This window comes from Pleurodeles waltl, chromosome 6 (assembly GCF_031143425.1).
Source record: "Pleurodeles waltl isolate 20211129_DDA chromosome 6, aPleWal1.hap1.20221129, whole genome shotgun sequence".
Classification (NCBI taxonomy): domain Eukaryota; kingdom Metazoa; phylum Chordata; class Amphibia; order Caudata; family Salamandridae; genus Pleurodeles; species Pleurodeles waltl.
The window spans coordinates 1,094,468,411-1,094,489,463 of NC_090445.1; the positions used below are offsets into that span (position 1 = coordinate 1,094,468,411).

Here is a 21,053-nt window from a genome sequence, read left to right on the forward strand (position 1 = left end):
TTGGAGGGATACTGTAAATAAGGTATTGGCAAGGGAAGGTACAAACTCAAGCTGAGCAGCCTAAAACAAATAACGCCAGCAAATGGAAAGCAAGACAACATGAGTTACAAACCACAAAGCCAATGGCAAGCAACGGGCAGAATGCATTCCTAAATCAGCTTTCTGAATGTCCCCAAGATGTCTTTAGCAAGCAGACAGCTAAGCTGTCTGGTAGGCTGCAACCTAAAAAGGGATCTTTAAATGCACTAGAGAACTTCAGTCTTACCTCTTTCCTGGATCTCGAAGGCAAGTGCTTTGCCAAAATGTCAATCAAAAACTTGAAAGCTGGACTTTGGTGAATGGTTTGAAACTCTTATTTCAACAGGGTATCAAATAGGAAGTTATATTGAAGACAATCTATTATGCCTAGCAGCACTGTTGGAGCAATAAATGTCAGTGAAGGGTCGATCTGTTTTCTCTGCCTTTCTGGACTTCACCACTGCTTTCAATAATGTCGATAGAGACAAACTATGGACCAAATTTGGCATTCCTGATTCCCTTCTAAAGGCTATTATAAGCCTCCATCTAGAGACGGCATTCTAGCACTTCTCCTTTTCAATCCATACTTAGCTGACATAAATCAACCACTCAGATTACCAAGAGCTTTCCCTCCAATGCTGGTGTGAATTAAGATTTAAGTGCTACATTATACAGGTGACACCATTATATTGACTCAGATGACAACAGAGTTGCAAAGTTCACTGGGCGCTCTTACACCATATTGTGACACTGACAATATTTAAAGTAACATCACCAAATCAAAGATCATAACCTTCGGGCACAGATTGAACAAAAAAGTCTCCTGGATCTGGAAAAAGAGAAAATGGAGACGGTATCCTCATATAAATACCTAGGAGGGTGGATCGACCAAGGAGGCTGTCTCGAGGCCCATTTGTAAGCTTTAAAAGGCTCAGCCCAAGCATTAAACTTCTGATTCCAAAGATTATTAAAGAATAGAAACAAACAAGCAATTGGCAAAGGTTCTCTTAAAGCAAGCAAATATTCTGTCCATGGGTCTGGATATAAAATAACTCACTAAGAAGTTGCACGAAATTTGGCTGCAAAGCTTTATGGCCCGTCTAACTGGCTGATAAACTTAAAACAACTTATTGGACTATAACTGAAAATGCATCTAAATCTGAGACGAGACAATCGCCCTGTAAGGATCAAAAACACCGCTAGGCGGAGTAAGGAACTTAAAGCACACTTGGCCCACAGAAATCAACCAAGCTATTTTAAAAAGGGGCTGATTTCAAAATCCATGAAATTAAAGTACATTGCCGTAAATTCCACAATTTTTTACCTTTTTTTTACCTAGTCTGTATCAGTGAAATTTTGTAATGATTTTAATGAATAATACAATAAGATATTTATCTGGAAGTCAATATTGTGGAATCGAAACTTAAAACGAAATATTGCGGTAAACACCCAAATTAACAATTTTTTCATTTGACTTTCCAGCTTCCTATAAAAAGAGTAACAAACATTTTAAATCTGCACGAACAGCGTAGCATAATCCTTGTTAAGAATGAAAAATTATTTCTGCATAAATACATTTATATATGTGTATATATATATATATATATATGTATATATATATATACATACACATTTCCTACATCTGTCAATAATATATACTGTATTGTCATTTTATTTGTCAAATAAATATTCATTAAAATCGAAATATGCCCCTGCCCTCAAATGTTCTAAACAAGTTACTGGTGCATTATTAATATTCAACATGGGTATTATCCAGCTTTGATGAGGAAGAGGCAGTAGATGTCTTTACTTGTGAGAGTTTCTGATAAAGAATTATGATATTTTACGGCACATTATGCTGGGTTATGCTGTTATGGTATTCTGTGATACGTTATTTCATGTAATCTTAGGCTACATTATGTTTTGGTATGATATTGGCATTTGCATTGTGCATTACTTCACTTTTGACAGCCCGTGTGATTTTCCAAAAGGCTCTGAGCATAGCAGGACTGGGGAACCAAAAGCAGACCTGGCAAAATGATCAAATCAAACTTGCTATCTTCAACTCCTTGAATGATCTCTCTTTCCCAAACATCCATCTCTCTCTTTCTTTCTTTCCTCTCGCTCCTCTCCCTCTTTAATCATTTGATTCTGCCTTCCCACTTATGCCTACTGTTTTCTCTCTCTCTTGAAGCATCCACTTGCTTGATGCAATTAACCTCAGGGGACTGGGAAAAGTGAGAGAAACACCGGGAACAGCCCAATGCTTTCAAAACCTGCCTCCAAAGGCTGCAGCCCTCCAGAGAAATGGCCGGTGGACTGTATGTGCTGGGCTCTGAGTTTTCTACAAAAGAGTGAAGTCTTTCACCAGGCTGGTGAATCTTGATTGAGTATTCATCAAGGAGGACTTCAAGTGGCTCCACATAGATATTAAAACTATGGGGAAATTTAGAGGTCCAGCAGAACACCGCCAGGCCATATCATGTGTCATGATACGGTCTGTGGCGGTCTACTGGTGTGGCGCTGCTGCTGCCAGCAGCGCCACCTTACCCTCATCCACCACCATGGCCGCAGCTGGAATTCCGCCATCCTTCTGGCGGAATTCCGGCTACTGTAGTAATTTGGCAGACGGCTGGTAGCCGTGGCGACGGTCTTTTGGCGGCAGTCGCCGCAGCGGTAGGCGGTTTTTACCACCAATATTAGAATGATGGCCTAAACCTTTCCTTTGAGGCATTCCTGCAAAACATATTCACATAAGGAGCCATCTATCTGATAAGCCATTTATGCAATACTACATTCTTTCAAGGATACATTAATCTAAAGAAATTTTCACCTAAATCTTTGGAAGAAACCATTCATCCAAAACGTGCTAAATATGCAAAGTTACAGGCATCCACAAACAAATATCTCAGTAACTCCAACGTGTCGTTAACTCAAGCTTTATCTTCACACTTCAGTAAATCCATGCTGTTAATCCATGTTAACCCAAATGATAGCCTTCTTTAACACCATTAATTCAAAGAGACAGTCACCCCAAGCCACATCCTACCAAAGAATCATCCACCCAAGTCACATCTTCCATTGAGGTGCATATATAAAATTAACTAATTCCAGTGGGCAATACACATAGATCACTAATGGCTAAGAGGGTCATCTGTAAGTCTGTCTACGCTTCGCTAGGGTACTCGATCTAGAGTGGACTGAAAGGAGCCATTCAAAGAATGACAGGTTTCAGAACGCAACCAGATATTTCGCAATAAATAGACCTTCTGAAATTCTTCCTGTTTATTGTTGGTGATACAGAACTGGGTAATGAAATCATTTTTTATTTTTCACTAAAGAGTCCCTTTAAAAGAGTGTTGCAGAAGATCCAACACATGCTGAAGGAGCACTTTGGGGTATTTGTAGTGGAAACAAACCATTAAACAAACTCATCTACCATAGTAACATGTGGCAGTTCTACATGGTTTACATCTTTGTGAGCACTCTGGCCCATATTTATACTTTTTTAGCGCCGCATTTGCGTCATTTGTTGATGCAGAAACGGCGCAAACTTGCAAAATACAATTGTATTTTGTAAGTTTGCGTCGTTTTTGCGTCAAAAAGCGGCGCAAATGTGGTGCTAAAAAAGTATAAATATGGGCCTCTGTCTTTTAAACAAAATGTTATGGTGACGTAAACGTGCTACTCTGCCCGCCAAGCAATGAGACGTTGTGAAAAGTCTCAGAAATCAGAGAAATAACACATGAAAGCCTGCTGCATAACCGACACGTAATGCACACAAGTCTCTGCTTCTTCTTCAGTAGATAACACTTTCAGAAGTTGCTGCTTTTGTCACTGATTGACTGTTATTTTCACTGACGTCAGTTAGCCATTGTATGAGGGAGATGAGGGTTGATCGCCTTACCTCGTGGGTTGTGCTGGTGCATAACTTGCTCTTGTAGTAGGATACCTGGAGCCATGAACGAAGCTGAGCGAATGAGCGTGGATGTCCTGCTTGGACATAAAAGGGTTGTATTGTATATTCCCAGGTGGATGTTCTATTAGGTTGAGGCATTTATTTCCTCTTGTTCTTTTGTTTTTCCATTAATGGAGAGAACGCTTATGCCTTTTACTACTCTCGTTATTGTTAAGAAGGTAGATGTGTTGCATCATATGCTTTACTATGTCTGTGCTTCAATTCTCAGCAGTAATGCTCGATGATGCATCATGAGTGCCACGCTGTGTACATAACTGTCACACTGCATTTTGTTGCTTTTTTTCAGACATGAAAGTTGTTTTCCCCCTTAGTAGAATAAACAATCTGCTCATCCACTGAGGATGTACCATGGTCTGTTTGATATTCTCCAAAAGAGCATCAGGCTTTTCTGGTCAGGGGTTGAAAAAGGAAGTGTACCCACACCTATACTAGAAGGTGACTAGTGCCCACTTGATTTGGCGATGCAGAGACTGGTGGTTGGTGGGTGCTACATAGCTAGTTCAGGGAAAAATGCAATTTTACCTGCAATAGAGGTGGGTTGAGGACTTACCAATTCCTTGACCCTCGTTACGGTAAAATCCGCTCAGATCTACATGATGGGGGGTTCTTCACTCCCACTATGTTCCGCAGTAGGCTGGGTGTTACATACTGGTGTATCAATTATTTTACTTCATTTCATGGAAGGTGCACAGACACCACTTGCAGTGTAACCCATCCCTTCTTCGAGGTTATAGTGTTTGCAGCTCATCATGGTGCTTTGCCAGCCTGCTTTAATGTCTATTTCTGGGTCATCCCCTGGGACAGAACCACTAAGAAGTGAGAACCTGCAGCAGCATCATCCATAAGCAATCTGTTCTCTGGCCGAAACATTGATCCAACCTAGAACCCTTCCTGGCACAAAAAGCTAACCAAACCAGCTCTTCCGCTTATCGGTCCTACCTGATGATCAACCCGGGGATAAGCCAACCAACGTCACAATGTGCAGGTTGTTGAAGGCTCAGTTCACATTTTTTGGCCACCTACCAGTCCACCTTTGTGATCGCTCATAGACATGGAAAAATTGTCCCCTATCACTGCATCAACATTCAGCAACTAGGCTCTGACACCCATGATAAGCTTCAATATGACATCTTGCTCCTGATCCTCGTCCAAGTGAATGGTATATTTTTTCCATGTTTCACTGGAAGAGTCTAGAAATTGGATGGATTTACCTTTACATTTTCATAGGATAGCAATTAATAAGTGGTTATATTTTCTATATGCTACAATATTCCCAGGGACGTATTTGGAGCCTTGAAGAGTCTCTTGTGAGATGAAACATGTGTCGACTCTATACTATTGGATTCGCTGTTGTGGAGTTATTGTCCAATCAAGATTTGACACAACTACCAGAAGTGGTAAAAATAAGGAACCATAATCTAATGGACCATCTGGAAAGGCACCAACTCTTTACAAACCTGGAGTGCTTCAGTGCCTTACATATTATTAGTAGGACTTTTTCAATTTAAATTCCCATTAGGCCAATCCAGAATTTTGTGTGTGGTACAATCCTGTATTGTTGAAAGTCAGGGCCTCTGTGCAGTGGTACATTGCTTCCTTTTCGTTTATCTACAGGTGGAAAATATTTTTCTATGTGGAGAAACCTTTCCATATATACACTCACAACATTTGTGGGTGTTCCCTTCTTCTTCCAAACTTGGCACAGGATTTACTCTTATCCCTACCAGGAAAATTATACAGCCATGTACATGCCTTCCGATGCCCACCCCTTACATGGGGCTTACTCAAAAGTAATATTACAATGTTGCATGTGAATATTATGTAGGAGTAAATGGTTTTATGACTGCCAGGTCACCTTTAATCGAACAAAAGAATCGAACAATTTGTGCTCATAAAACGACATTTCTAGCACAGCTGCCTTTGTCAACTGAGCCCATTTAAAGAGATGTATTTGTCTACACGTTTTTTATTGTGTGGGATCACTTGGTCATACTGTATTTGCGTTCTAACCTTTCTTCCATCTTCTGGAGTACGCCTTTACTACTCAATCTAGCTATCCTTGAAGAGCCAAGTGTACAAAAGGATTAAACTGGTGGTCTAACCGGAGTGCAGTCATACATGGGGCCCAAGGACAGCAGTGGTAAACAACAGTACCCATCACAGCTTAGTGACCACTGACTGCCTTAGCCCAGCAAAATGTCCTCACAGTGGTGTGTGAGAAGCAGTATGCTTGGGAATGAGAAAGAGTCACCTTCTGAGAGAGCTTGAGCATGGAAGCATGCAGACATGAGGAGCACAAAAAACAAAAGGTTTACAACTGTATTCTTCCACAGGTAAGACCGAGTATGCTCTACAGATCTATCTTAATGAAAAAAGCAGTTTTTGTCAATGTGATCCTTTCCTTTTTGAACCGGAAGACCGGTCTTGATCCATGCTGCTTCCAGCTCATGTGGCCATCGCAGACCATCGCAGACTAAACCATAGATCTGATTCTTCACCCCATTAACTTTTGTCTCTTTGCTGCTTCACTGAACTTGCTGCTGATCTGGAGACATCGTTAGACCCATAGAGCAGTACTGCGAATCCACAAGCACCTTTGTGCCTCAATTGTCCCATAGGGCCACTCCTGAGAAAGCCACAGCCCACAAGGGGGATTTTCTTTATAGAGGCTGCCTTCATCTTCTTTACTCTAGCGAATACATTTACATTTATCTCTCCTTTGACTCATCCGAAACACCATTTAACTACTATTATCTCCCTTTTCCCTTTCTACAGACTCTTCCATCCTCCACCTCTCCTTTACTCATCCCAAACCTCATCTTACTACTATGATCTCCAAATTAACACTTCTTGATTCTTCCCTCCTCTATCCCGCCATTATTCTATCCAAACCAACTAACAGACCCACATGTCCTCCGCTCAAATTAACTCGTACCTCCTGTTAGACCTGGCATGGTTTCCCTTGTCTGTTTGCTTCTGGTTTCTTTATTTTTGACTTTGTGTTGGACTTCTCCTTTGCTGGTTTTTTGGTACACTGGGCACTTTACCACTAGTGACTAGTGCTAAAGTGCAAGTGCTCCCTGTATAAATTGTGGTTATGATTGGTTGTCCCTAATTGGCATATTTGATTTACTAGTAAGTCCCTAGTAAAGTGCACTGGAGGTGCCCAGGGCCTTTGAATCCATTGTTACCAGTGGGCCTGCAGCACTGATTGTGCCAGCCTCATGAGTATCCCTGTAAACATGTCTCAGACCTGCCACTGCAGTGGCTGTGTGTGCAGGTTTGCACTGCCAATTCAACCAGGAAAGTGTACCCACTTGCCAGGCCCATACCTTCCCATCTACTACTTGTACGCCACCCCTAAGGTAGGCCTTAGGTAGCCCCATGGGCAGGGTGTAGTGTATTTAAGAGGTAGAACATGTACTGTTGTTTTTTACATGTCCTGATAGTGAAATACTACCACATTCGTTTTTCACTATTGCAAGGCTTATCTCTCCCATAGGCTAACATGAGGACTACATATAAATATGTTGTAAGTGCAGTTTCCCATTGGGAGCCAAAATAGATGTGGAGTTTGGGGTCTCTGAACTCATAATTTAAAAATACTTCTTTTGGTAAAGTTGGTTTTTAGATCGTTTGAAAATGCCACTTTTAGTGGGCATTTTCATCCTTATCCATTCTGTGCCTCTGCCTGCCAGTGGAATCCACATCTGGGTAAGACTGACAGTTGGGCTGATTGTGAATTCCCTCTAGACAGTAACACAAAGAGAACTGAGGTGTGTCCTGCATATCCTGATGAGTCTCCTGGGCAAGAGTGGGGAGGGAGGAGCTGTCACCTGCACCTGAAAGGGCTGTGCCTGTCCTCCCACAATGCAGTCTCCAACCACTTGGTGTGTGTCTCCAGCCAGCCCTGGGAAAGGCAGAACCTTGTGAGCAACAGAGATTTTCCTTTGAAGTTTGTCTACTTTAAAGGCAGAAATAACCCCCCAGACTTTTAGAACACTTCTGGATCAAGAGGAACCGCTGCCAAGGAGAAGAACATAAGCGCTGGAGGAGGACTACTGCCCCTTCACTGTATGTGCTTTGCCGGGTTAGCCTGTAGTTTCTGCTTCTGCCTTAAAGAGGACAAAGACTAGACTTTGCTGTGTATCCGCTTGTGAAGTTTGCCTCCTGTTAAGAAGTCTCAGAGACATCAAAGTCTTCACCTCCCAGCCTCTGGGTTCACTCGCTGTGGACCCTAACTTGCCTTGAAGTGCCTATTTCAGTTTCTGGGCCCTTAGTAGTGAAAGCTGGCCTAAAAACAAGAAGAACCAGGTGCTCCGACCACTCCAGGACCAACATCGCTGCCCGACTCTATGATGCCACCTTCAACCGAAGCCGTGGTCGCCGTTGGAGTGCAATGACTACGACTGACACCGCAGGCCTGATGCTGCTGCAGCCCCGCTGATGTCCCACGACTCAATGAGTCCTGTGTTCTGTGTCACCAACATACGTGACACCCAACTCCACCGTGGGGACTGTAGTCCTGTGACTGCGACCCCGTAAGGTCGTCCAACGCGTCTTGGCCCGCTGGATTCATCAACCATGGCAGATCGCCAGGAACCAGCACCTCGCACCGATGCCGCATCACCTCCGCTGCTCTTCAATAAGGAACCAACACTGCACTTGATCCAGCGACGCCTCACCTCCCTGACTCAGTGCACCGGCTTGGTTCCTTGTTCACGAAACTGTACGAGGGGGTCCGTGCGACTCTATGTCCGGCAACGCCCCCCTCGCAAGTGGCATCAGTTTGTTGGGAACGACTCCGTCAACGACAACGTGATAGCCTGACTGTTTGTACCAAGCTACCAAGGGGGTGAGCAGGCGATATGCTAGGTGTTTATCTCCCTTATCCTGACTAGAGTGAGGTCCCTGCTTTGACAGAGTGCAAACTGACTCCCAACCAGAGACCCCATTTCTAACACCTCCCTATACTAATAATATACTCATAGTATCCTATACTAATCAACACTAATACTTTTAGGTTCCAGAGTAGTGTGCTACTCGCCAAAAAGCACTTAAATTTCTCGTCAGGGGTAGTAAGCACTACATAATTGCAATTACAATTATACTTATATGAGAGCTAATAATACGTGGTGTTTCTGTAGGGTGAGGACCAAGGGGGAAATAGGTAAACATTTCTATAAAAAAATAAGCACACCACATTCAATATTTCTCATCTGTCAGTGTCCACCTGTCAGCCCACCTTACATAGAGGCAAGACGAAATGCAGTTTCTATTGGCAGGAAGGCCATGTGGTATAGAAAGATATGCAGCACAAGAAAGATAACATAGCTTTCAGCAACCCACTGCTTGTTATTGTTTGAACACCAACTTCAACACACAAAAAGAAGCTTACATCTAATCGCCATAATAAAATATTGACCCTGGAAGCACAGCACACTTTTAAAAGGAAGCATTTAGATAAAAGAAGGACAGAGGCATTGATTAAGTACAGGAGATCCACCCACACCAAGGTAAAGAACACAAAGAAAGGGAGGATTAATTGGTGAACATAAAACTCATTTCTTCCTAATGGCAATTTATCAAAAACACCACAGCATTTTCCCATAGACATAGAAAGGTGCACTATTCTATCAATGAACTGTAAATGATTTGATACTGCTTTTAAATCCAATTCATCTAAATGTTAATCTGTCCAACAAATTTTCTATGCCAAACTCTATTCTTTTAAGTAGGTATCCACCTTATACCGTGTCTCTCCAAGGAGTAATTTATCTAACTTCAAAGCGTACAATTACACAATACATCCAAAATAAAATCATAACATGAATCTTTGATCCAATATTCAATACGTACAGGGAGTGCAGAATTATTAGGCAAGTAGTATTTTTGAGGATTAATTTTATTATTGAACAACAACCATGTTCTCAATGAACCCAAAAAACTCATTAATATCAAAGCTGAATATTTTTGGAAGTAGTTTGTAGTCTGTTTTTAGTTTTAGCTATGTTAGGGGGATATCTGTGTGTGCAGGTGACTATTACTGTGCATAATTATTAGGCAACTTAACAAAAAAAAATATATACCCATTTCAATTATTTATTATTACCAGTGAAACCAATAGAACATCTCAACATTCACAAATATACATTTCTGACATTCAAAAACAAAACAAAAACAAATCAGTGACCAATATAGCCACCTTTCTTTGCAAGGACACTCAAAAGCCTGCCATCCATGGATTCTGTCAGTGTTTTGATCTGTTCACCATCAACATTGCGTGCAGCAGCAACCACAGCCTCCCAGACACTGTTCAGAGAGGTGTACTGTTTTCCCTCCTTGTAAATCTCACATTTGATGATGGACCACAGGTTCTCAATGGGGTTCAGATCAGGTGAACAAGGAGGCCATGTCATTAGATTTCCTTCTTTTATACCCTTTCTTGCCAGCCACGCTGTGGAGTACTTGGACGCGTGTGATGGAGCATTGTCCTGCATGAAAATCATGTTTTTCTTGAAGGATGCAGACTTCTTCCAGTACCACTGCTTGAAGAAGGTGTCTTCCAGGAACTGGCAGTAGGACTGGGAGTTGAGCTTGACTCCATCCTCAACCCGAAAAGGCCCCACAAGCTCATCTTTGATGATACCAGCCCAAACCAGTACTCCACCTCCACCTTGCTGGCGTCTGAGTCAGACTGGAGCTCTCTGCCCTTTACCAATCCAGCCACGGGCCCATCCATCTGGCCCATCAAGACTCACTCTCATTTCATCAGTCCATAAAACCTTAGAAAAATCAGTCTTGAGATATTTCTTGGCCCAGTCTTGACGTTTCAGCTTGTGTGTCTTGTTCAGTGGTGGTCGTCTTTCAGCCTTTCTTACCTTGGCCATGTCTCTGAGTATTGCACACCTTGTGCTTTTGGGCACTCCAGTGATGTTGCAGCTCTGAAATATGGCCAAACTGGTGGCAAGTGGCATCGTGGCAGCTGCACGCTTGACTTTTCTCAGTTCATGGGCAGTTATTTTGCGCCTTAGTTTTTCCACACGCTTCTTGCGACCCTGTTGACTATTTTGAATGAAACGCTTGATTGTTCGATGATCACGCTTCAGAAGCTTTGCAATTTTAAGAGTGCAGCATCCCTCTGCAAGATATCTCACTATTTTTGACTTTTCTGAGCCTGTCAAGTCCTTCTTTTGACCCATTTTGCCAAAGGAAAGGAAGTTGCCTAATAATTATGCACACCTGATATAGGGTGTTGATGTCATTAGACCACACCCCTTCTCATTACAGAGATGCACATCACCTAATATGCTTAATTGGTAGTAGGCTTTCGAGCCTATACAGCTTGGAGTAAGACAACATGCATAAAGAGGATGATGTGGTCAAAATACTAATTTGCCTAATAATTCTGCACTCCCTGTATAAAAATGTAAACCTTGTAAAAAGTCATAAATTCAACCTTCTAGAACTCCATCCCATCCTTCCAAACCTTGTTCCATCCATTTAGGGAACACCAAAAATGCAATCCTTCCACAGAGCCAATCCCGAATTAAATCCCTTCAAGACGCCAGTTATCCAGAAACATCAATTTTCAGTGTGGAAAGCCATCCAAATATCAATACTCCCAGGAAATGACTTTCCAAACAGCAATCCAGCAAACTTCCTTGACAATTATCAATTAATGTAGAACGTAATTTATTTGAAGAGTTGTAGCGCATGTTGTAACTCATTTTAAATATGTGTTGCAGGGTGTTGAGCCTGAAAGGTTTCCAATTTTACAGCAGTCCATAAAGATGGACTACATCATTAAAGATCAAGACGGCATTACTAACCCACTGTATGGAGGTAAGGAATCATCATTTTCCTACATCACATTACCACAGTCCATGTAATTTTACAGTTTCCTATCCAGTAAGTATACTTGATTGCCCACAGTGTATATGATTTTTTGTTTTTTTGCAAAACAAAGAAGCAGTCGCTCATATAAATAATCCTGTAATGTGCATTGACTATGCTTTGCAGAGTCTCTTACTCCTGAGTGATATGTACCATCGAACTGTCTACACAAACCTCTAACCATCTGTGTAGAGCCTCAGAAAAGAAGGAAGAGCAAAGATGTATAATCTGAATTGTTTTCATGAACTGTATCAGCCACTGAGATAGAAGGGCAATATCTGATGGGATGTCCAGTAAACGATTATAATAATTGTAAACATGCAATCTTCATTGTTATTTTCACACGATTTGTAGAGATGCACTAAACAAACAGTAACTACAGGCAAGATGTACTAAAATTCCATTCCTAAAATACAACTACCTGGGCTCAACATACAGAAAAGAGGATGACCACTTCAGAAGGTTTTCCAGGCCCCAGGGTTGGCTTCTAAGACAGAACAGACAGGAGACCAAATTTGGTACTAGCAGAGGCTATTGAGGAATTAAAACAGATAGCTAAAAAGCAATGAGTTCTGTGAATATAGATTATAAAACCAATACAGGCATTTGGCCCATAGTTGAGGTTGTGGGTTTCTTACCCACAAGAAATAACATAAAGGTATCAACAGACAGTCGGGGGTTCGACCCCCAAAGTAAAATGACACTTGGATTTAAGGCAGTAAAGACCGCTTTCCAAAACACCTAAACTGATGGAAGAAATTATAGAGAAATATCCTTAAGTGATCAAGGCCTTGAGTCACCTTAAAGATGTCCTCATCTGCTGACGCTCAATGTGCACAGATATATCGGTTGCCAGTCTTGAGGATGTGCTATTTTGCAGTGGAGGGATGAGTAAGGATATCTACAGATTGTACATACGTACGGGTTCATGTAGACTGTGAGTTGTAAGACCATCTCCTCAGGTGCTACAGATGGATGCGCTATGTTTGCTGGCAATCTCAGGTGGGAACTGAATTTGTAGATATGAACGCCAATATTTAGAGCTAAAATACATTCTATTAATAAGGTAAATTGGTATTTTTCTTGGAAGAGCAAAGATGTGTACACTCAGTGAAGAGCAATTAAGTGCTCTAAGGATGTTTAGGGAGTCACAGCTCTTGGCGAGGTGTAGATCGAAGTGTACAGTGAGTCGGATGCATATGCTCCATTATTATAATTAGAACGGGAATGTTTTACATAACTTATGGAGCTAAATGTTTGGCTTGACTTTTCATCAATGGCACAAATACTTTTTCTTCGACGAAGAACTTCATCTTAGAAATTTAATTTGCTTAAAGTTTTGATCCAACACGTTCTAATATTCGTATTTTTTGAAGGGGTAAAAACCTTAGTCATACATAATTGAGTCAATGTATAGGCGTGCATTTTTCTGTCCAAGATAAGATATGGTGTGGGCATTTATATACCACTAAATACCGTTGACGAGGTGCTGAAGCACTTTGTGGACAGATAACATGCTGCTCTCTCTCGTGTGCACAATATTAAAAACTTAGGGCCCAATTACGACTTTGGCGGCAAAGTTCAGACGGGTAGGTTGCCGCCAGTGCGGCCCCCTCTCCGTTGGCCCCAATACAAGTTTCCCGCTGGGTCAGCTGGTGGAAACAAATCTGGCCCAGAGGGAAACGTCCTACAGCAGTGTCTCTGGCTCATAATAGAGCCAGCAGCAATGCTGTAGTACGTAGGGTGCACCAGCACAAGGCAAGACAGTGAACTTTGCAACAGGGTTGGCCAGGGGGCCCCCTGCACTGCCAATGCCAAGTGCAAGGACCCCTGCACCCTATCTCCGCCAGCCATTTCATGGCAGTGCTACCACCATGAAACCGCTGGTGGAGAGGGGAGTCGTAATCCCAAAGGTAGCACTGCTTGCAGTGCTGCCCTAGCGGATTAGCACCGCCCATCCATCCTGTGGCGGAAAAGGGCCAGTTCTGGTGGTCGGACCGCAGCACTACAGCCATGGTCGTAATGTGGTGGTTGAACCGCCACATTGGTGGGCTTCCGACCACCACTGTAACCCTGGCATTCCTAAGACCGCCAGGGTCGTAATGACGACCCTAGTCTGGTGCACGAAATAACAGTTTGCATGATGCTTATCAAACATTTGTCATACATGTTTGTAATCAGTCATTTGATTTGTCATCAAAACTGATATATACAGAAGATACAAAATCTCACGGGACTGACCTTCAATAGACTGATGAATGAACAGACTTGTCCAAAAGTCCCTATTTGTGTGTATATGAATGTATTTCTATTATTTGTGGAAAGCACGTGGCTACAAGAGAGTAAAACAGTCTCTAGGCAACCTATATGTGGATGACTTTCTTAGTGAATAAGAAACATGCAATTTCTTTTTGAACACCAAGATTTATTATGTTTTTGGCTATAGTGGTGGCATTATGTTAATACTGAAAATGTTACAATTCTGTGTGGGCACTTGCTTGGAACACTATTTCACACTTATTAAATTCGACCCTCAGTGAGACAAGTATTAATACTGTACTCCCACTATAATTCTTTCTGTTCCATGATCACTGAGGATCATATAATTCTCTTATAATATCGAAGACTAGAGATGTTTTTGAGTGGCATCATCTCCTACATAAATCATTTTTACTCGCCACTCAATGCGTTTTTTTACATTTATATTCAGTGGTGGAGGTACCATCAGCATGTGCAGAATAGATTCAGCTCCTTTGTCCCTCTCAAGCTAGGAGAGAGGCTCCAGAGGCAGATTTCTTACCACAAAGGAGTAGATGGGGAGTCTGAGTTGTTTTCTCTACAGTAGTGTCCACCGCCAGAACCAGGATGGCGGGAACGGGTGCCGTGGGGCCCCTGGGGGCCCCTGCACTGCCCATGCCACTGGCATGGGCAGTGCAGGGGCCCCCTAACAGGGCCCCACAAAGATTTTCACTGTCTGCTTTGCAGACAGTGAAAATCGCGACGGTTGCCACTGCACCCGTCGCACCCCTGCATCTCCGCCGGCTCCATTCCGAGCCGGATTCATTGTTGAAGGGGCTTTCCCGCTGGGCCGGCCGGCGGTCTTCTGGCAGTCGCCCGCCGGCCCAGCGGGAAAGCCAGAATGGCCGCCATGGTATTTTGACCGCGGAGTGGTCTTTCGGCGGGAACCGCTTGGCGGGCGGCGACCGCCGACCGCCGCGGTCAGAATGACCGCCTTTGTCTCTCCTTTGTCTTGCTCATGGTGACCATTTCTCTTGGTTATCTCAGACCATGTTATATTCTAATGTTATTATTGTGTTATGCGTTCACTGTCGCCACTACAGAAGTGTTCCATGTGAAGCTTTTTCTCTTTATTTGTGACTCTAAAATCTGATTATTGCTCCTTATTCCCTGTCTCAGCACTGCCCGTCTAAGGCTGTGCACATAATATTGGATGTGTGTATGTATACATATATATATGTGTATATATACATATATATATATATATATATACATATATATATATATATATACACACACACACACATATATATATATATATATATATATATATATATATATATATATATATATATATACATATATATATACTTACTGTTAGACGTTTCATCCTTGGCGTGGTCTCTCCTTAACTTTTTGCCTCTGTTTCCCAGGTTGTTGATGTGTGCTGGACTCTGTTTTTGCTGTTTTTGTTACTCTGGGCACTTTAACACTGCTAACCAGTGCTAAAGTGCAAGTGCTCCTATACAAAATGTGTATGTAATTGGTTAATCCATGACTGGCAGATATGATTTACTGGTAAGTCCCTTGTACAGTGCACTAGAGGTGCCTAGGGCCTGTAAATCAAATGCTACTAGTGGGCCTGCAGCACTGGTTGTGCCACCCACATAAGTAGCTCTGTAATCACGTCTCAGACCTGCCACTGCAGTGTCTGTGTGTGCAGTATTAAACTGTAAATTCGACTTGGCAAGTGTACCCACTTGCCAGGCCTAAACCTTCCCTTTTCTTACATATAAGGAACCCCTAAGGAGCCCCTAGGTAGCCCCATGGGCAGGGTGCAGTGTATGGTTAAAGTAGGACATATACTAATGTGTTTCACATGTCCTGTCAGTGAAATACTGCTAAATTCGGTTTTCACTGTTGCAAGGCCTGTCCTTCTCATGGGTTAACATGGGGGCTACCTTTAAATAAGATTAAAGTATAGATTACCTTTGAGAGGGGATGGACATGTGGAGTTTGGGGTCCCTGAGCTCACAATTTTAAAATACATATTTTAGTAAAGTTGGTTTTAAGATTGTGTGTTTAAAAATGCCACTTTAAAAAGTGGGCATTTTCTTGCTTAAACCATTTCTGTGACTCTCCCTGTTTGTGGATTCCCTGTCTGGGTCAGTTTGACAGTTGGGCTGTTTGCATCTCTCTCTAGGCAGTGACACAAAGGGAGCTGGGGTGTAGTCTGCATTTCCTGATGAGCCATCTGTGCTAGGAGGGAGGTGAGGAGTGGTCACTTACACCTGAAAGGGCTGTGCCTGCCCTCACACAATGCAGTCTCCAACCCCATGGTGTGTGTCTAGGGCCTGGCCTGGGCAAGGCAGGATTTCACAAACAAGAGAGACTTTCCTTTGAAGCAGGCCTACTTCTAAGGGCAAAATGGGTATAAGAGGGGCACCCAAAATCACAGACTTTATATCACTTCTGGACATCAAGAGGAACCTCTGCCTGGAGAAGAGCTGAAGAGCTGAGGAGGAGTGCTGCCCTCCCTGACACCGTGCTTTGTGGAGCCTTCCTGCAGTTGCTGCTGCTGCCTGTGCAAGAGGACAAAGACTGGACTTTGTGTTGCCTTCCTTCTTGTGAAGAAATCTCCAAGGGCTTGAAATAGAGCTTGCCTCCTGTTGCTGAAGTCTCAGTGACAGCAAAGACTTCTCTCTGCAAGCTCCTGGAGCCCCTGCTGCGACTCCTGCCAAGTGGTGCCCATCCAGTTCCTGGGACCCTGAAAGGAGAAGCTGGCAGAAAAAGACTGAATATCCACACACAGAACGCCGTGCGGGGAAAAATTCAACGCACCTTCCGAGACACGGCTGAAAAACAGCGCGCCGACAGCTTCGCTGCAGAAATCGACGCTCCACCGGCATCGCGGCTGGAAAATCAACGCACGGAGCTGGCAGAATCACACTCACACCCGCTGACAGAGGCTGTTAATGTCACAACCCATATTGTGTGGTTCTGCTGAGACCGTGTGGCAGGATTTTCGACGTAAACCTTGTTGAACGCAGAAAAACATCACAACGCCTGCCCGGGCCCGAGTGCTGCCCAGATCGACGCATCGCTCCCCTGCGGGGAGGAAAAGCGACGCACACCGGCCCGGCCGGAGAAGGAGTAACAGCGCACCGCTTACCTTTTTCGACGCACACTCGCCCATGCGTGTTATTTTGACACTACCTAGGTACTTTTCAACGCTGACAGTGTTTTACCTGTTTTCTTAAGGATTTAAGACTCTTTTTGCTTTTTAATCAATAACTTTACTTTTGTGTGTTGGATTTTTGTTGTTTTGGTCTTGTTTTGTATAGATAAATATTTTCTATTTTTCTAAACCTCTGTTGTGTCATTTTGTAGTGTTTTCATTAAGTTACTGTGTGTGTTGGTACAAATACTTTACACCTCGCACTCTGAAGTTAAGCCTACTGCTCGTGTCAAGTTACCAAGGGGGTAAGCAGGGGCTAGCTGAGGGTGATTCTCTTTTACCCTGACTAGAGTGAGGGTCCTTGCTTGGACAGGGGGTAACCTGACTGCCAACCAAAGACCACATTTCTAACATTGGTGATCAGCGGTTGGGATGTGACTTGTATTTGTACTTGACATACAGTGATTAAGTGTACACTACTGTTTTGAGTGCAGACCACTACGTGACCATATACTACTTGTCTTGTGATTTAGCTTTTTCTCTTTTTTGGATTTTTCCTTACTCCCATTTTTGTGGTAATCGTTGATTGACTTTTGAACTTCATTGGGAACTTGTTTTCTGCATTTGGAACTTTGCACTTTTAACTCTCCATCATGTCTCAGTCTGGAGATGCATCAGCTGGAGCTGCTTTTTATTTAGGAAAACAGGAGAGTTACACAGTTGCCCAATTGAAACCATTCTGTAAGGATCTTCCCTGCCCCATTAAGAACTCCACCAGGAAGGAGGAGCTGAAAAAGGCACTAAGGGCCTGGGTGGCAGCCAAGAAGGCGGAGGGGCACACAGAGGATGAGGGTGAGGAGGAGGAGGAGGTGCAGAGTGTTCACAATTGTATTGTGGGTGGGCCTGTTCTGTCTGGGGGGAGAATCTCCAGGGCAGGTAGCAGTGTCTCATCCAAGGGTCTGACTCCTGAAGAGTTGCAGGACAGACAGACAGAGAGGGCTCACCAGTTGGAGAACATGAGGATGGCCATAGAGGAGAAAAAGTTGTTGTTGGCTCATGGGCTCAGCTTGAGGGAGCTGGATCAGAGGAGTCAGTCTAGTAGGGATGGTGGCAGCAACATCACAGTGCAGCCTGAGAGGAGGGTGCACATTCCTAAGGACATTGTGAAGGATTACAAGAGGGAGGATGACATCCTGCTGTGGATTAAGGGGTATGAGTCCACTCTCCATATGAATCTGGTCCCTGAAGCTCATTGGGGGGGGGGGGGGCGGGTCTGTGGCAGCACATTGAGGTAGAGGGAAGGGACACCCTGACATCTTTAGGGGATCCCCAGGGGCTCACTTACCCTATCATGAAGGATGCCCTGATAGCTAGGTATAGTCACACTCATGATCAGTATAAGGATAAACCTAGGTCTTATAAGAAGAAGGAATCCCAAACATGGTTGGAATGTGTAGATTCATTCTGCAGGTCACTGGATGGTTGGGTGAAGGGCAGTAAGGAAACAACGTATGAGGGGCTTTACAATCTGATTGCTTGGGAGCACTTGTACAGTTTATGTTTTCCAGAGCTATGCCAGCACCTGATTGACAGCAAGCTGACTGACCCCAGGAAGCTTGCGCAGGAAACGGACCACTGGGAGAGCACCAGGGTCCAAAAGAGGTATGGGGTAGACCACGCCAAGGGTGGGCAGGGTCCCTCTCAGAAGAAAGGGGAGGTAAAGGTAAACAGGGGGAGTTTTCTAAAGGGCGCAAAACTGATTCCCAGGGTAAAGAATCCCTGAGAAGAAGCCATGGCTCTCCAAAGGGAAGCCAATGGCAGGTGGACCCACACGTAAGTGCTATGCATGTGACCAGGTGGGTCATGTGAGGTGGGACCCCAAATGCCCCAAGGGTACACCGGCACCCACTGGTGCGCAGTCCCAGGATTTGGCTAGTGTAGCGCTTGAGGAGGAATTGGTTCCAGGTGGGTGGGAGCCACTGAGATGACCCTTGTCTCACTAGGGGACAGTGAGATGGTCCAGAGAACCCTAGTGCCTGAGAAAACCAAAAAGTACAGGCAGTGGGGGACCATCAATGGACAGAGGGTGGAGGCTCTGAGAGACACAGGAGCCAGTGTGACTACAGTGAGGAGTCACCTGGTGTCTGAAGAGCAGATAGGTCCCCGGGTACTTCACCAAGTAGTTGAGGTAGACAACTCAGAGTGCCTGTGATGAGTGGCACAGGTTCCCTTTGAATGGGGGGGGGGTGTCACAGGTTCCTTGAAGGTAGCTGTGAGTCCAACCATGCCTGTGGATTGTTTGCTTGGCAATGACCTGGAGGATTCCCCTTGGAAAGAGGTGGAACACAGGTCACACTTGGAGATGTTGGGTCTACCTGGGTGGGTATGCGTATCCACCAGGACTATGGCAGTCCGTCAGGGTGATCAGGAGACCCTGGAGCCTGAAAGAGTGGCCCAGGTGTCTGCCAGAAGGAGGAAGGTCAAGGGGCATGGGAAACCGTCCCCAAAAGTTCCCATGGTCCTGGAGCAGGCTGATCTAGAGGGGGAGGCCCTGGAACCTACAGGGGAACAGGTGGCTGAACTGGGTGAGGTCCCTGAGTTGTTCAAAGTGGCAGCAGGAAGGGGGGCCCAGCAGGGAAGCATTATGTGAGGCACAGAAGTCTTGCCCTACTCTAGAGGGATTGTGGCAGCAGGCTGTAGACCAGGCGCCTGGCAAGGAGCCTGGATTACACTTGATTTAATGGGAGGATGGCTCCTATATAGCGAGCCTAAGGTTCCTGAGCCTGGGTCAGCCCGTGTGCTGGTGGTAACCCAGTGCTTCAGAGCCTTCCTACTGGATCTGGCTCATGATGTGCCATTAGTTGGTCATTTGGGGCAGGACAAGACCTTTGAGCAGCTTGTTACCCGCTTCTATTGGCCCCAAATGCGCAGGCACTCTGATGCTCAATGAAAGTGTTGCCAAACTTGTCAGGCAAGTGGCAAGAGTGGGGGGAAATGTAAAGCTCCCCTGCAACCTTTTCCTATTGTCAGTACCCACTTTGAAAGGGTTTGCAGTGACATTGTGGGGCCTCTGGATCCCAAGACAGCCATGGGCAACAGGTACATCCTGGTCTTGGTGGACCATGCCACCCGGTACCCAGAAGCCATTCCTTTACGATCAATCACTGCCCCTGTGTTGGTCCGTGCCTTGATGGGAGTTTTTACACGCATGGGGATCCCCAAGGAAGTGGTATGTAATGGGGGTACCAACTTCATATCCACGTATACCAAGTCTCTGTGGAAGGAGTGTGGGGTAACCTACAAGTTCACCACCCCTTACCACCCCCAAAGTAATGGTCTGGTTGAGAGATTCAACCATACCTTGAAAGGCATGATCATGGGCCTGTCAGAGTCCTTGAGGCAGAACTGGGACTTCCTTTTGCCATGCCTTCTGTTCGCCTACAGGGAGGTGCCTCAAAAGGGCCTTGGGTTTAGTCCCTTTGAGCTGATCTATGTTCACCCTGTGAGGGGACCTTTAAGTCTGGTCAAGGAGGCTCTGGAAAAAGCTCCTAGTAAATCACCCCAGGATGTATTCAGTTACATGCTGGCTCTGAGAAACCAGACTGCCCACTTCAGGAGTCTCGCACAGGAGAACCTGGAAGCAAGCCAGGATGACATGAAACGCTGGTATGACCATAATGCCACTCTGGTCGAGTTTCAACATGGACACAAAGTGTGGGTGATGGCACCAGTGGAGCGTAGGGC

At 44.4% G+C, this 21,053-nt stretch overlaps 1 protein-coding gene across 1 annotated transcript in view; it reads left to right on the forward strand.

The window, feature by feature from the left end:
* LOC138300599 (L-threonine ammonia-lyase-like) overlaps window positions 1-21,053 on the forward strand; it is a 168,845-nt gene that overhangs the window by 89,743 nt on the left and 58,049 nt on the right. The window contains exon 7 of the mRNA XM_069240192.1: window positions 11,746-11,842. Within this exon, the coding sequence (XP_069096293.1) occupies window positions 11,746-11,842 (97 nt within the window). The remainder of the gene's footprint in view (window positions 1-11,745; window positions 11,843-21,053) is intronic.